The sequence below is a fragment of the Oncorhynchus clarkii genome, chromosome 33 (genome assembly GCF_045791955.1).
Source record: "Oncorhynchus clarkii lewisi isolate Uvic-CL-2024 chromosome 33, UVic_Ocla_1.0, whole genome shotgun sequence".
NCBI classification, from domain to species: Eukaryota; Metazoa; Chordata; class Actinopteri; order Salmoniformes; family Salmonidae; genus Oncorhynchus; species Oncorhynchus clarkii.
The window spans coordinates 18,057,520-18,073,408 of NC_092179.1; the positions used below are offsets into that span (position 1 = coordinate 18,057,520).

The window sequence follows — 15,889 nt, forward strand, 5'->3', positions numbered from 1 at the left end:
TGCATTGACATCATATAGAGCTGAGTTTACATCATTCTGGCTTTGAAGAAGTCCCGTCCTTGACTGCTCAGGGATTACTGTATGAGTTCTCAAAGATGAATTTATCCCACGGCCTCTGCCACATGGCCAGCCCTCTCTCCTTCAACTGTGATGGCAGTGAGTTATATCTATGGTAGATTCGTGGTTACTTTGTCAAACAAACTTTTCACGACTACAAATTAAGCACTTGGTAGTCTCCGAACCCAATCACCCATACGCTAGCTAGCTATGTTAACAGCCATGAGAGATGAAACACTTATTATCCAGAGCAAACAGAGGTAATACCATAGAGATACATGAAATACTATTACATTGAAATTCTCTAAACAACTCTTGACCTCACCTTATGGAGTTGATGGCCAGATCCTTGAGAGTGCCCAGGTTAGCCCTCAAGCCACCGATGCCCACAAACACCTCATAGAAGTCATAGGAAAGCCCAGTGGTCCCAAACAGGGACGGGTCATTAGAGCTGACCACCACGGGGTAGCTCTCAGACGTCAGCACTGCTGCAGGGTGGTTCCTTAGGTCGGACACCAGCTTCAGCACCTGGCCATTGACACACAGGGATTCAGGGACGGCAACACTGATTTAACTCAATGGACTAATGACAACTGACACAGAGAAATCTAGAGTTACAGTTAAGATGAACTTTACTGTCATCAAACTGAAATACCCTACAGTGCAGCTTTTTTATTTAACCAATGGGAATTAGTTAATATTATGATGAGTACTGACAGACAATGGCATTTACCTGGTTTGAGATGGGGCATACTTTCACGGCCACGTTGTCTTTCCTGGAGAGCTCCTTTGCCAGTGGGTGGTGTGCCAAGGCATACCCATTGTCACGACTTCTGCCAAAGTTGGTTCCTATCGTTGTTCGGGCGGAGTTCGGAGGTCGACGTCACCGGCTTTATAGTCATCGCCGATCCACCTTTAATTTTTCCATTTGTCTTGTCTTGTTTTCCTACACACCTGGTTTCAATTCCCTCAGTATTAGACGTGTATATAACCATCTGTTCCCCCCCATGTCTGTGTGGGGAGTTGTTTCGTGTATGTGCACGCTAGACTGGTTTGCGCTGGGTTATGTCAACCCATTTTGTGTTTAGTGTTCTTAGTGCCTTGTGTTTTGTGTTTTGTTCTCCGAAATAAAAGGCTCCTTTGGCTGCCCAACTTCTGCTCTCCTGCGCCTGACTCCCTTACAGCCAGTTACGCATACCTAACACCCATTCTCAATACGTGTGGTGTTGAACAGTAGGGCATCCAGAATGCTTTCATCCACTTCAGTGCCCTCATGGTCTGCGAACGTATGAATGCGTGCACACACACACGTTATACTATAAGTGCATCACAATAATATGCAGATACCGTAGATTTGTTTTTGTTCATTACACAATTGTTTTAAATCAATCATCCTATGCTTGCCAGTCTCTCCTGCATGAAAGAAGAATGGCAGCGTGACTCCAAGCTCTGCAGGTCGAGAGCTTGACAACCTAAAACCACAAAAGAACAGTTCACTTTACAAGGTATGTCAAATAGACGGAATGTAATAAATAAGTTTGTAAACATTGTATTAAATCAGGAAATTGTTTGTGTATTTATTTTCAGTAATGAGTGGACATAATGATTGGTTCTACCCCTCAAAATAATTCTCACCAGGTCGAATCCTGCAACAAACTCTGGGAAATCCTTCTGCATCTGAATGGCCTCTTTTACAGCTGCTTTAACATCAGACACACTTAGAACCCTAAGGTGCACACAAGGGCAGTGCCAATCATTCTATTGTTTCCATTGCAACATGCTAGCTCAGTCAAGCACAGATAGAGTGTCCGAAATGATTATAAATAATTATGTCTGTACTGTACCTAGGGACAAAAATGATGAGTTGAGCTCCCAGAAAGCCAGGGTGTTCAGCCACAAACTGGTGAGTGCCTTCCTGATAAGTCCTCAGGGACCAGGCTTTATCATGGTTGCTTCCAGCTCGTATTTCTGCAGGATGTGCAGAATAAAAACAGTTCAAAACACCAAAAACCCTTGGGGGAAGAAAAAAATATAGCTATCTAAAATAGCCTAGGTAACATGTAATTCCAGCCCACTACATTTCCCAATATACTTTCAATTAAGGTCCACAGTACGAACCCTTGATAGCCCAGTTCTTAGTTCCAGGTACGTGATGTTGTCATGAAATAGCTGTTCTAAGCCCTTGTAGAGAAAGTCTTTAAACACAGGAGCGTAGCTGACCAGCCCAGCTATGGCCACGAATGCCATCTCAAACCTCTCCCACACTGCATCCTGGCTCGGGTAGGTAGTGTTTGGATCATCATTGGATAGTGTGAGGTTTTGCATCAAGCTGGAAAAACATCCAAAAAGATAAACTACCCTTCCATGAATAAGAAAGTTGTCTTTTTGCTACTACATGTGTTCATTCACAGACGCCTATTTGTATTGCTTGGCTTTGATGATATAGTGGACTGTCTGTAGGACCCGCCATGTTGGCTCTCAAGGTCTTCAACAGTTGCCAGTAGAGGCAGTCCCAGGTAGAGAAGACGAACCATACAGACCTGCCCCATGTGAAGCAGATGTAACAATGGGGCCTGTATGTGATGTTCTTCACCAGCCAATCAACCAGGGATGAGCTGTGGATGTGGGGGGCTGCCCCTGTGACCCAGCATAGAGAATGTACTAACCATACATAAATCGATGGAAAACATTTGTAGGGAGGTGGGACTGTATTACTGTGTTACCTTTGGGCATCATTTGCAGCAGGCTAAAGATGGGACTCCTATGGATGAGGCGCTGTGCCTTGAAGAAGTGAATGGCAGGAGGGAACTGGGCTGCAGCCATCTCTTGTTCTTTTAGCTTGTGAAGGTTTGTGTCGAGCCGCTGCTCTGCCCCTGTCAACTGCACACGGCCTCCTGTCTGCCTGGAGGCCTCCTGGTGCAACATCGTCTCCCTCTTACTGGGGTCCGGGGTCCCGTCACATACTGTAACACAGCACATCACAGCTGCCAACTGGAGGGTGATGTTATAGTTCCCTCTAGAGGGCAAAACCACCTTGTCCTGCAGTGTCATTGGAGGTTGGAAGAAGCGGCTGTGGAAATCCTTCTTGAGGAGGCCACTCATTCAACTAAATACTACATTTTATTCAACAATGAATAAAGACTTTTTCAGAAATTGTAATTTAGAACACAAGGTACTACTGTAAACCTATACGCTGATGCTGCAAGAGAAAATAGCACCAACGGATAGGGCTGCCGTGCTTCATGCTCTTAGGAAACATTACAATATTTAGTTTATGTATTATTTCTTACATTATTATCCCAGGAATTTGTGTTATTACATAAAGCCGGGGAGAATGTTTTGAAATCAGAGCGGCGGCAACTCACCAGCATTCCGACAAAGAATATGACAGTCACTTAATTTTTTACATATTTTGCATTTCTCATCTCATATATATATATATATATATATATACACAGTTGAAGCCGGAAGTTTACATACAATTAGGTTGGAATCATTAAAACTCATTTTTAAACCACTCCACAAATGTCTTGTTAACAAACTATAGTTTTGGCAAGACAGTTAGAACATCTACTTTGTGCAAGTAATTTTTCCAACAATTGTTTACAGACAGATTATTTCACTTATAATTCACTGTATCACAATTCCAGTGGGTCAGAAGTTTACATACACTAAATTGACTGTGCCTTTAAACAGCTTGTAAAATTCCAGAAAATGATATCATGGCTTTAGAAGCTTATGATAGGATAATTGACATCATTTGAGTCAATTGGAGGTGTACCTGTGGATGTATTTCAAGGCCTACCTTCAAACTCAGTGCCTCTTTGCCTGATAACATGGGAAAATCAAAAGAAATCAGTCAAGACCTCAGAAAAAGAATTGTAGAATTGCAAAATTCTGTCTCCTAGAGATGAACGTACTTTGGTGCAAAAAGTACAAATCAATCCCAGAACAACAGCAAAGGACCTTGTGAAGATGCTGGAGGAAACAGGCACAAAGCTATCTATATCCACAGTAAAATGAGTCCTATAACGACATAACCTGAAAGGCCGCTCAGCAAGGAAAAAGCCACGGCTCCAAAACCGCCATAAAAAAAGCCCGACTACGGTTTGCAACTGCACATGGGGACAAAGATCGTACTTTTTGGAGAAATGTCCTCTGGTCTGATGAAACAAAAATTGAACTGTTTGGCCACAAACATAACGTTTGGAGGAAAAAGGGGGAGGCTTAAAAGCCAAAGAACACCATCCCAACTGTGAAGCACGGGGGTGGCAGCATCATGTTGTGGGGATGCTTTGCTGCAGGAGGGTCTGGTAACTTTACAAAATAGATGGCATCATGAGGTAGGGAAATATGTGGATATATTGAAGCAACATCTCAAGACATCAGTCAGGAAGTTAAAGCTTGGTCGTAAATGGGTCTTCGAAATGGACAATGAACCCAAGCATACTTCCAAAGTCGTAGCAAAATGGCTTATGGACAACAAAGTCAAGGTGTTGGAGTGGCCATTCCAAAGCCCTGACCTCAATCCCATAGAAAATTTGTGGGCAGAACTGAAAAAGCACGTGCGAGCAAGGAGGCCTACAAACCAGACTCAGTTACACCAGCTCTGTCAGGAGGAATGGGCCAAAATGCACCCAACTTATTTTGGTAAGCTTGTGGAAGGCTACCCGAAACGTTTGACCCAAGTTAAACAATTTAAAGGCAATGCTACCAAATACTAATTGAGTGTATGTAAACTTCTGACCCACTGGGAATGTGATGAAAGAAATAAAAGCTGAAATAAATCATTCTCTCTATTATTATTCTGACATTTCACATTCTTAAAATAAAGTGGTGATCCTAACTGCCCTAAGACATGGAATGTTTACTAGGATTAAATGTCAGGAATTGTGAAAAACTGAGTTTAAATGTATTTGGCTAAGGCATATGTAAACTTCCGACTTCAACTGTATACACTGTATTCTATCCTATTTCACTATATCTTAATCTATGCTGCTCCAACATTGCTCATCAAAATATTTATTCTTAATTCCGTTCCTTAAATTTAGATTGTGTGTATTGTTAGATGTTACTGCACTGTTGGAGCTAGAAACACAAGCATTTCGCTACACTCGCAATAACATCTGCTAAACACGTGTATGTGGCAAATAAAATTGGATTTCTAAGAACAATGAAACACAGCACTGAACAGGAATGTTCAGATAATCATACAATTTGAATCAAACAATTGAATGCAACCAACGTTTACATTAATAAAGCATACTTACAAATGAAAAGCAACAGAAGCAAAGTATTGTACACTTCCCTTATTCACTTTTTTCTTCTGAAGGTTGTAAACCTCTCTCAAACTACCCCCGTACTATGCTATTTAGTCTGAGTTGACGGGCTCACAATAACATTGTGGTATACCCACTTCTTTAATGGTTGTTGCTAGTCAGCAGAATGCAGACCACAAATGTAGCATGTCATGAGATTCTCTGGAGGGGCCATGGATGATTCACTTCAATAAATCAGAGACTATAGTGCAACTCCTGTCACCAAAAAATGTGGCACGATAGAGAAATCGGTGTAAGTCAAAAAAGAGCCGGCAACTGATACTATCGATTTAATCTTTATAACATTTTCACAATAACCTCTTAAATGTTGACCCTTCCTTGTTTCATGATACAACAGCAAAGACATATCAATAACTTAATTGGATTCAACAAGGACATAGTTGGTCTTCAATGTTTTCCCAGCATCACTTCATTTAAATTGTGATAGATAGGAGCAAATAGTGATGGGTGAGTCAATGCTCTATGCAATGTTGTATTATATTTTTTCATGAGAGGAAGATGTTATTAGATGAAATAAGGAGCCGATACAAGATGCATTGGCTACAATAGACTCCCACAGTGGAGCTGTCATAATACCCATAAAACCTAACAGACAAACAATGAAATGCTTCCAATAATTTCCCCACCATGTTTTCCCCTTAGGTAATTTTAGAAACACTTACAATAAGGGCTGTATTTCTTGTAGGCTGACCATGGGTTGGCGTTTTGTTAACCATGTACATTTCTGGGACAAGGTGATTTATCAATATATTCAGCTCTATTTACTCTCAAATCCGAGATTCTTACATTTGCCTAGATTCGGCAGTCTCGTCCCGATCATCATGGCATTTGTAGTTCTTTATTATAGCCACATTTGAATTTCATTTTTTTTTAGGTTAATACATTGATACAAGTCACCTTGTCCTAGAGAGATTTACAGTTATCAAAATGTCCTGACAGGGTAAGCCTACATGAAACACAGCCCTTGAGTGTTTCTAAAAATCCCATATGGGAAAAATGTATGGTGAAAAAACGATTGGAACCATTTCCTTGTTTGACTGCTAGGTTTTATGGGAATTATGACTCATACTGTGGTACTCTATTTCTCTCATGCAGCCTGATCCAATCAGACTGAAATGATTACTGTCCAGCCAATCATAATAAAGATGATTGCGGTGTGTAAACCAAGATCCCAAGGGGAGCAGCAGATCCATTACCACTGTGCAAAAGTTGCTCCTCCTACTCACATCTGCAATGAAGTTCAACTTTTATACTGTCCCAAGATGCACAGAAATACAATAATACATGACAAAACGGTGCCTTCTCCATTTTTTTAACTGCGTTTTTGGAATTCTTCACAGACACAGCAATGGTAATTTTCACACAACAAAAATAAATAAAACTCCTCTTCAAGACGATGGGTGGAGACACTCAGTCCAAAAACTTGCGGTTCTGGTTCTGACCAAAGAGAGCCACTCGAATCTCAGGCATCATCTGAGCAGAAAGAGACACTGGATTAGTGCCAAGCTGAACCTCATGAAAAACAGGGCCAAACTATATCTGAGAATTTGCAGTACAATCATGTGCAAAACTTCACACAGTGTATACATCTAAGGAATCTTGGTAAGCCGATAGCTTCATGCAAGGATATTCACACTGTTGGTTGTTTATATTGGAAAAATGTCAATTAACTAGATGTGCTAGCTGTTCATAGTGCCACTATAGTTCCTGAGAGACTGTCCCTGTGCCCTTACCTGCTGAGCCATGAGGTCCAGTCTGCTCTCTAGGGTGTTGGACACCTTGATCTTCCCATCAGCGTTGTAGATTTCAATACCTCCAGAACTGAGAGACACACACAAACATCTTTGAATTAACTCATGAACCCTTGACTTACACCTTAGAAAGACCACAGAAGACAATTATTTTCAATAACGTGTTAATCAATCAATACTAATTCAAAGTAAAACCTATTTGAAATGAATGGGTTCACATTGAGACAAGGGACTGTCCTCTTACATGTCTGGGGACAGGAAGTTGTCCTGGTCGATGCGAACCTCAATATTGTTCTTCACTGCTGCTTTATAGCTGGGAATAGTCTTCTGGATAGCCGCCTGAATAGGAATACAACATATGAATCATGCATCAACCCTGTATACAAGGAAATACACTTGGAACAACATTGAACTGTTACCAAGTGAAAAGGATCATTCTAACCTGAAGCACCTGCAGGTCCTGTTTACGACAGCGGATGGTCACTTTGGTCTCAAGAAGCTGATAGAAACCCTAATATTAAACAACAGAGCGACAGACACATTCAAAACAGTTGCATCAAATAAAGTGAAACTCACCACACAATGCCTTTGACCTAAACAACATGCAGGCCTATGTCAATGCATACTGACATGTTTGCATGAGTGTAACTGATAGACGCTACTGAATGTAAAATGTAACATGAATGTAGGCCTAGAGTAATAGTTATTTCTGTTGCTCTCAGCGTTGTGTTCTATTGGTCTTATTTTACATGCATGTCGTTCTCCTTGAGCTGTTCTTGTCGATTTATGTCATGTTTTATGTTCTGTGTGGACCCCAGGAAGAGTAGTTGCTGCTTTAGCAATAGCTAATGGGAAACCCAATAAAACACCAAAACTGTGTCAGTGACAAGTATTGCATTATTACAAAAAAGGCCTCACCTGCAGAACCAGCCCGTCCATCAGTGCTGGGTACCTGGCTGGGTCCTTGGCTACGTTGGCCAGCCGTTGACGCGCCTCGCTCAACATTTCCTGAGTGCACACATTGAGGGTTAGCCTATTATTTACATGGAATGCATTGCTGTAGCAGAACATCATGCCTCTGGCTGTGTTTGAACAAAACAATATTCCAGCCAAGACAAATTAAACTTACTGAAATCATGTCGTCGCGAGCCTTTAATACCTTCAGACGAGCCTGGTTCATCAGGTTAGACATTTGACTACAGAGGAAGAGAGGTAAGTAAACCTGTGGCACAGGACCACATCACAAGTCCAAGCAGTTGTAAGTTAAAGCTACTGTAACATATACTGTGCTTGTTACAATGAATGAGCTGCTGAATGTGACTTCAAATTTAGAATACTTAAAAGGAAGTTGTGTGTCAGACAAATTCCTCGTCAGAGAAAGAAGAGATTGAGGAAGTCTCTGAGGGAGCTGAGAGACCAGCAGCAACACTGCCTGAGCTGTAAAGAAAAAGAGTGACTAACATTTTCTTCTGCTGCTCGATCTGCTTCTCTTTCTTCTCGTAATACTCCATGATCTTCAACCTCTGGGTCTGCACCAGACGGCCCTTCTCGATGTTGAACTCCTCTTCCGCCTGCAGGGGGAGACACTTGTCACTCAGAGCATGCAATGAGGAGGCCCTGTCTTTATGAGGATACATTTTAAGAAGCATTGAACCAGTAGAACTGTTAAAAGGTACTAAAATGATTGCTTTAATTCAGTAAATTCTCATGTCTTAGGGGAGTGATCATGCTTTCTTATTTCAGTTGAACGTGCCTATGCAGTTCTTTTGAGTTTGTGTTTGCTGAAAACACACTGTGTATGTGTTGAACTATGCCAGTCAATTGTGAATAAGCACTGTACCTTGGCATCAATTTCTTCTGCCTTTTCATTGGCCTCCTGCTCAATGAAGGCCATCATGTGTTTGATCTATACAGGGGGATAGAACAGCGTGAATTAGAGATGATTTGACAGTATAAGACTCACCACATTAGGCATGCTTTCCAAGTCATGTTTCATACTGAAGAGAGTCAAGAGGCAGACTTAGAAAGCTTCATTGCTCTGTACATTAATTAACTTATCTTTTGGTTCAACCATGTTGTGTGGAATGTATATAGCTTAAATTTCTGTTTCATCATTTTCATCTAACAAAACATGTTTCTAAACCATAAACTAGAGGGAAATGTAATTATGAAGCCTCCTAATCTATTCTACTTTATATACAGTGCATGAGAAGGGTTGGTGAGACAAGACACCCAGGATCACTCAAGTTCCTCCGCTGACCATGGGTTTTACCATCATGTGACCATATATTGCATCTCTACCTCACAAATACAGCACTGAGTAAATGTATTGTGCAATTAGATGTCTCAATTAAATGTATTAACAATTAAACATCCTAATTATACTAGACATTGTGATTGTATTTTAGTAGAAGTATTTCTGATTTATTTTCAAGGACAACCTTGGCATAATACAATCACAATTATGCTCCTTACAAATATACAGTTGCAAACATTTATAATTGGAAAGGAAAAATGCCTCAATATAGCAGAAGTTGGATTAAGGTTAAAAGGCTGTAATTGCAATGTACCTGCTTCTGAACGTCGGCATCGCTGAGCGCCATGGTTGCAGCAGTCTAGTATCTTGTTTCCTTGAATAAAATATAAACACCGTGATTTAAATACAATAAATGCAACATGGTTTTCAATATTGTAAATTCTTTAGTGCGATGTATCAATCAATTCATTAAATACCAGTGAAATACAGCCAGGAATGTATGGATTAATCGTTGTAGTCGTGACTAAAGACGTCTACGCTGGATCAGTTGATTTTCAACGTCACATGATGTTTACTTCCGGTCTCACCCACCAGTAACACGAGTGATGAGCAGACACTACTGGCACTGTATATCATGCCTGCTACGTTAAATTAGGGGTATATATTAACAAAAACGAGTGAGTGCAGTGGATACATTTGTAAAATATCTAATAAACAGTGGTGGAAAAAGTACCCAATTGTCATACTTGAGTAAAAGTAAAGATACCTAAATGACTCAAGTAAAAGTGAAAGTCACTTGTACACAAATGTACTTAAGTATCAAAAGTAAAAGTATAACTAATTTCAAATTCCTTATATTAGGCAAACCAGACGCCACCATTTTCTTTTACACTCAAACATAATTTACAAATGAAGCATTTGTGTTTGTTCAGTGAGTCCGCCAGATCAGAGGCAGTAGGGATGACCAGGGATGTTCTCTTGATAAGTGCCTGAATTGGACAATTTTCCTGTCCTGCTAAGCACTCAAAACGTAATGAGTACTTTTGGGTCTTAGGGAAAATGTAAAGAGTAAAAAGTACATTATTTTCTTCAGGGATGTAGTGAAGTATAAGTAAAAGTAGTCAAAAATATAAATAGTAAAGTAAAGTACAGATACCCCCCAAAAATACTTAAGTAGTACTTCAAAGGAAGTATTCAACCCCTTTGTTATGGTAAGCCTAAATAAGTTCAGGAGTAAACATTTGCTTAACAAGTTCCATGGACTCACTCTGTGTGCAATAATAGTGTTTAACATTGTTTTTTAATGACTACCTAATCTCTATATCACACACATACAATTATATGTAAGGTCACTCAGTCAAGCAGTGAATTTCAAACACAGATTCCACAAAGATCAGGGAGGTTTTCCAATTCCTCGCACAAAAGGGAACCTATTGGTAGATGGGTAAATATAAAAAAGCAGAATATCTCTTTGAGCAGGGTGAAGTTATTAATTAAACTTTGGATGGTGTATCATTACACCCAGTCACTACAAAGATAGAGGCATCCTTCCTAACTCAGTTGCCGGAAACCGCTCAGGTATTTCACCACGAGGCAAATGGTGACTTTAAAACTGTTACAGAGTTTACTGGCTGTGATAGGAGAAAACTGAGGATGGATCCACATTATAGTTACTCCACAATACTAACACAAATATTATAAAAACATACATCCTGTTTGCAATAAGGCACTAAAGTAAAACTGCAAAGAATGTGGCAAAGAAATTAACATTATGTCCTGAATACAAAGTGTTATGTTTGGGGCAAATCCAACACAACACATTTCTGAGGACTATACATATTGTCAAGCATGGTGGTGTCTGCATCATGTTGTGGTATGCCTGTCATCGGCAAGGACTAGGGAGCTTTTTAGGATAAAAAATAAACAAAATAGTGTTGGGCACAGGTAAAAAAAACACAAATATACACTGGAGTTGCTTACCAAGATGACATGTAATGTTCCTGAGTGGCCTAGTTACAGTTCTGACTTAAATCAGCTTGAAAAATCTATGGCAAGACTTGAAAATGGCTGTCTAGCAATGATCAACAACCAACTTGACAGAGCATAAAGAATGTTAAAAAGAATATTTCGCAAATATTGACAATCCAGGTGTGCAAAGCTCTTAGAGACTTACTCAGAAAGACTCACAGCTGTAATCATTGCCAAAGGCAGACACTTCCAGATGGCAGACAGTCATTCACTGTGCTGTAGAAGGAAAGAATCCAGAATGAGTCAGAACCAGAATGGAAACTCTGTGCTATTTTTAACATGTATTGACTCAGGGGTATGAATACTTACGTAAATTAGATATTTCTGTATTTCATTTTCAATACATTTGCAAACATTTCTAAAAACATGTTTTCACTTTGTCTTTATGGGGTATTGTGCGTAGATGAGAGAAAAACATATATTTAATCAATTTTGAATTCAGGCTGTAACACAACATAATGTGGAATGAGTCAAGGGGTATGAATACTTTCTGAATGCGTGTATTCAATTAAATAAAGCTGTCAAGCATGGACTTCTCACTGAAATGTTCTCTCAAATATTAATATGTTAAATGATTTGATACATAATTGTAGCTAATATGATAAAAATGAGAAGGAAATCAATTGTGGATAAAGTCAACATCAGTGGAGGCTGGTGACATGAGCTATAGGAGGATGGGTTAATTGCAATGGCTGGAATGGAAACCACATGTTTGACTCTGTCCCATTTATTCCATTCCATCCATTACAATGAACCCATCCTCCTGTAGCCCCTCCCAACAACATTTATTTAAAGGATTTTCGTAATAATCCTCAGGAAAAAATTAGCACGCTGCAGACTGACTATGTAGTCAATGGTGCAGACCATGGTGCTTGCCAGTAGATGATGCTAGAGGGTTAGAGGAATTCCATAAAAATAGCACAGAGTTACTCAGTCTGCATTCTTTCCTTCTACAGAACAGTGAATGACTGTCTGCCATCTGGAAGTGTGTCAGAAAACTTTGGCCAACTGCCTGTGACAGCACTACCCTCTCTGCCTCCTCTGTACTGTTAACTATTATGTCACTCAGAGGTTTTTCACTGACTTACAGCTAGTTATGTCTACCCAGTGCAAGACAATAGGCATAATAGAAGGCAGAGCTATTTTACCAAGCTGGCACAATGATTCAATCACTTTGCATGCTGCAATTCTATAGCAGCCTCTTACAAATGGAATATATTTATTTTTCCCTCCATAAAACATGCATGGCCACATTGTAGCCAACTGTTATGTCATAGTCTGGGCACTGGACAGGGGATGGAGAAAGAGAGAGTGGGAGAGAGAGTGGAAGAGTGAGATAGAGAGAGAGGGGGGGGACTCCTGTGTTCTGTGGAGCAGCTGGTAGTCCATTGCTAACTACAGCGTGTATGTCACCCTCTCTGTCGCTGTGTCCTCAGCCCTGACTTGAGTGCACGTCTCTTACTCTATTTCAACATCTGTCTCTCACCTACAACTTTCAACACTTTACAGAGAGGAGCCAGGTAAGAAAGACACTTATTTTATTCTGCTCTTAATTAATGGAATGCAAGGCCGCGTCACAGGATATCTTGTTGTTGTTGTTTTAGGGCAGGGCTCCCTTACTCTGTTCTTGGAAAGCTACCATCCTGTAGGTTTTTATTCCAACCCTAATCGAGCACACCTGACTCTAATAATTAGCTGGTTGATACGATGAATCAAGTTAGTTACAACTTGGGTTGGAGCGAAAAATCTACAGGAGGGTACCTCTCTGGGAGCAGGGTTGGAGAGCCCAGTTTTAGGGGAATTGTGGTGTGTGAGTGTATACTACTGTAGTAGTATTAGTAGGACATAATAGTACACACAAGTAGTAGTAATATATGTAGTTGAGGGGAGAGGGCCTTGTAAAAGCTTGCTTTGTTAAACCAATATAAAAGCCATTTATATCAGCCATCATGGAGCTCTTTGATGTTATGAAGGGCACAACTCCAAGAGGTTTTAACCATGTGTATCACCTGTCAACATAAACAGGTCTGTTTCTCTGGGTGTTGTTTGGTGGTTGTCATGAGTAACTGATTAAATCAACAGGGGCAGGACTATGTTCGAAGTCTTGTGTCCAGCTAACTTGTCATTGACATCAGAAAATACTAGCTTATGTGCGGCCTTTCCTCGAGTGTGTGTGTCTGTGTCAGTAACGTCCCTGTGTATATGTTTGTGTGTGCACATGCGTGTGTGTGTCTGTTGTCATGTGTCTGTTTCTAGAAATCCAATCGGATAAGATCATCAGATGGTTCACGAGGGGCTGAGAATGTGTCGTTTCCTCTGTCTGACATTCAGACTGACCTTTTATCTCTGGGGCTCTGATATCATGACCATGAGTCTCTGACATCAGTACCATAGGTATCTGATACTATGGGGAAGAGAACAAACATGGGTTCAAATACTATTTGAAATCATTGCAAATACTTTATCTGGGTTTGATTGAAGTTTCCTGGCGCAATGGAGCCAATAGAATAGTCGCAAACGTGCAAACCCCGTCCATTTAGCACTCCAGACAGACAAGACCAAACACTAAATGTATCTGAAAGATTTCAAATAGTAATTGAACCCAGGTCTGGAAAGGAGTGGGACTCCACATTATAGGGATTTGTTTTAATTAAACTCTGTGGGGGTTAAAAGCCATTGTCAGGGGTGGATCATTGGAAACCTATAAATCAAAGAGTGAATGAGTCTTATTGGACAGATTAAGCAATTAATATGCTTTAGAACAGGTACTGTACAACAACCTTCCACATAAACACGTTTGTGGATATCTGCCTATAGGTCTGCTCTGTGCCTTGCAGGGAGAGCGTGATCACCATGTCACTGGTTCCCCTTGTGCCAAAATGCCTAGTAACATACACCTGGCAGGCCTCGATGTTAGAGAGAGGGCAGCTTTCTCGGCATGCTTACAGCTTACACTCAGCTTTAGCCAACAGATATTTAATCCACGGTCTCTGCTGATGTGCCTCTCAGAGACAGTCCATCTCAGGACAAACACACAATGCATTCTGTAACTGTGCAGAGGAACACAAGTAGTACGGCACAAGTGCATGAGCTGTTTGATCATTCAATGTTGATCAAATCAGGAAATATTTATCGTAAACATGGATAAAGGTGACCTCTATGTCCTCTGCCACTGTGGTTCTATGCTTTTTCATTATGTAATAAACAGCTCTGACTTGATCTCAGTGTTTTGACTCTGTGCCTGGGATGAGATTTACATGCATCCATAATGATTAATCAGGGTCACTCAGTGAAGGACAGATGTATTCAATCTCAATATACAAGGAATGAACAATTACATACAGGTGGCATTTAAATGGAAATGATGGACTGAAAGACAATGGGACAATAAGAGGGTGAGGAGTGGGTGTTGGGGGAATACAGTGCCCTCGAAAAGTATTCAGACCCCTTGACTTTTTACAAATTTTGTTACGTTACAGCCTTTTTCTAAAATGGAATTTAAAAACATTCTATACACAATACCTCATAATGACAAATACCTTATTTACATATTACATATACATATATAAGTATTCAGACCCTTCGATATAAGACTTGAATTTTCAGTTTAGGTGCATCCTATTTCCATTGATCATCCTTGATATGTTTCTACAACTTGTTTGGAGTCCACCTGTAGTAAATTCAATTGATTGGACATGATTTGGAAATGCACACATCTGTCTATATAATGTCACACAGTTGACAGTGCATGTCAGAGCAAAAACCAAGCCATGAGGTCGAAGGAATTGTCCGTAGAGCTCCGAGACAGGATTATGTCGAGGCACAGATCTGGGGAAGGGTACCAAAACAAATCTGCAGCATTGAAGGTCCCCAAAAACACAGTGGCCTCCATCATTCTTAAATGGAAGAAGTTTGGAATCACCAAGACTCTTCCTAGAGCTAGCCGCACAGCCAAACTGAGCAATCTGGGGAGAAGGGCCTTGGTCAGGAAGGTGCCCAAGAATCCGATGGTCACTCTGAGAGAGCTCTAGAGTTCCTCTGTGGAGATGGGAGAATCTTCCAGAAGGATAGCCATCTCTGCAGCACTCTACCAATCAGGCCTTTATGGTAGAGTGGCCAGACAGAAGTCCCTCCTCAGTAAAAGGCACATGACAGCCCACTTGGAGTATGCCAAAAGGCACATAAACACTCTCAGACCACGAGAAACAAGATTCTCTAGTCTGATGAAACCAAGATTGAACTCTTTGGCCTGAATACCAAGCGTCTGGAGAAAACCTGGTACTGTCCCTACAGTGAAGCATGGTGGTGGCAGAATCATGCTGTTGGGATGTTTTTCAGCAGCAGGGACTGGGAGACTAGTCAGGATCGATAAAAAGATGAACGGAGCAAAGTACCGCGAGATCCTTGATGAAAACCTGCTCCAGAGTGCTCAGACTGGGGCGAAGGTTCACCTTCCA

At 40.7% G+C, this 15,889-nt stretch overlaps 3 protein-coding genes across 3 annotated transcripts in view; 1 reads left to right on the forward strand and 2 right to left on the reverse strand.

The window, feature by feature from the left end:
- Positions 1–378: 378 nt before the first annotated feature.
- Positions 379–3,159, reverse strand: LOC139392933 (adenosine deaminase 2-A-like). Its single transcript, XM_071141253.1, has 9 exons — positions 2,781–3,159; positions 2,521–2,694; positions 2,172–2,408; positions 1,902–2,025; positions 1,635–1,783; positions 1,462–1,512; positions 1,263–1,335; positions 791–887; positions 379–585 (listed from the first exon to the last, which is right to left on the reverse strand). The coding sequence occupies exons 1-9, from the start codon at positions 3,157–3,159 to the stop codon at positions 379–381; spliced, it is 1,491 nt and encodes a 496-aa protein (XP_070997354.1).
- A 2,493-nt stretch (positions 3,160–5,652) lies between these two features.
- Positions 5,653–9,993, reverse strand: LOC139393288 (V-type proton ATPase subunit E 1-like). Its single transcript, XM_071141810.1, has 10 exons — positions 9,881–9,993; positions 9,718–9,777; positions 8,988–9,053; positions 8,609–8,718; positions 8,277–8,343; positions 8,066–8,155; positions 7,590–7,658; positions 7,392–7,486; positions 7,130–7,217; positions 5,653–6,869 (listed from the first exon to the last, which is right to left on the reverse strand). Exons 2-10 carry the CDS (start codon positions 9,748–9,750, stop codon positions 6,807–6,809), a joined length of 681 nt encoding a protein of 226 aa, XP_070997911.1. The 5' UTR covers positions 9,751–9,777; positions 9,881–9,993; the 3' UTR covers positions 5,653–6,806.
- A 2,764-nt stretch (positions 9,994–12,757) lies between these two features.
- The window catches only part of LOC139393303 (bcl-2-like protein 13), a 5,504-nt gene continuing 2,372 nt past the window's right edge, over positions 12,758–15,889 (forward strand). Inside the window, exon 1 of the mRNA XM_071141829.1 lies at positions 12,758–12,952. The gene's annotated coding sequence lies outside the window, so the exon portion shown is untranslated. The remainder of the gene's footprint in view (positions 12,953–15,889) is intronic.

Excerpts from the sequence above, each read along its gene's own strand:
- LOC139393288 (XM_071141810.1), bottom strand. The coding sequence starts at position 9,750 with ATGGCGCTCAGCGATGCCGACGTTCAGAAGCAG. Across the intron at positions 8,344-8,608 it reads ATCGAGCAGCAGAAGAAAAT|TCAAATGTCTAACCTGATGA; the intron begins GTTAGTCACTCT and ends CTTCCTCTGTAG. Across the intron at positions 8,156-8,276 it reads CTCGCGACGACATGATTTCA|GAAATGTTGAGCGAGGCGCG; the intron begins GTAAGTTTAATT and ends GTGTGCACTCAG.
- LOC139392933 (XM_071141253.1), bottom strand. The coding sequence starts at position 3,159 with ATGAGTGGCCTCCTCAAGAAGGATTTCCACAGCCGCTTCTTCCAACCT. Across the intron at positions 2,695-2,780 it reads GCTGCAAATGATGCCCAAAG|GGGCAGCCCCCCACATCCAC; the intron begins GTAACACAGTAA and ends GCTGGGTCACAG. Across the intron at positions 1,336-1,461 it reads CTTTCATGCAGGAGAGACTG|ACCATGAGGGCACTGAAGTG; the intron begins GCAAGCATAGGA and ends ATACGTTCGCAG.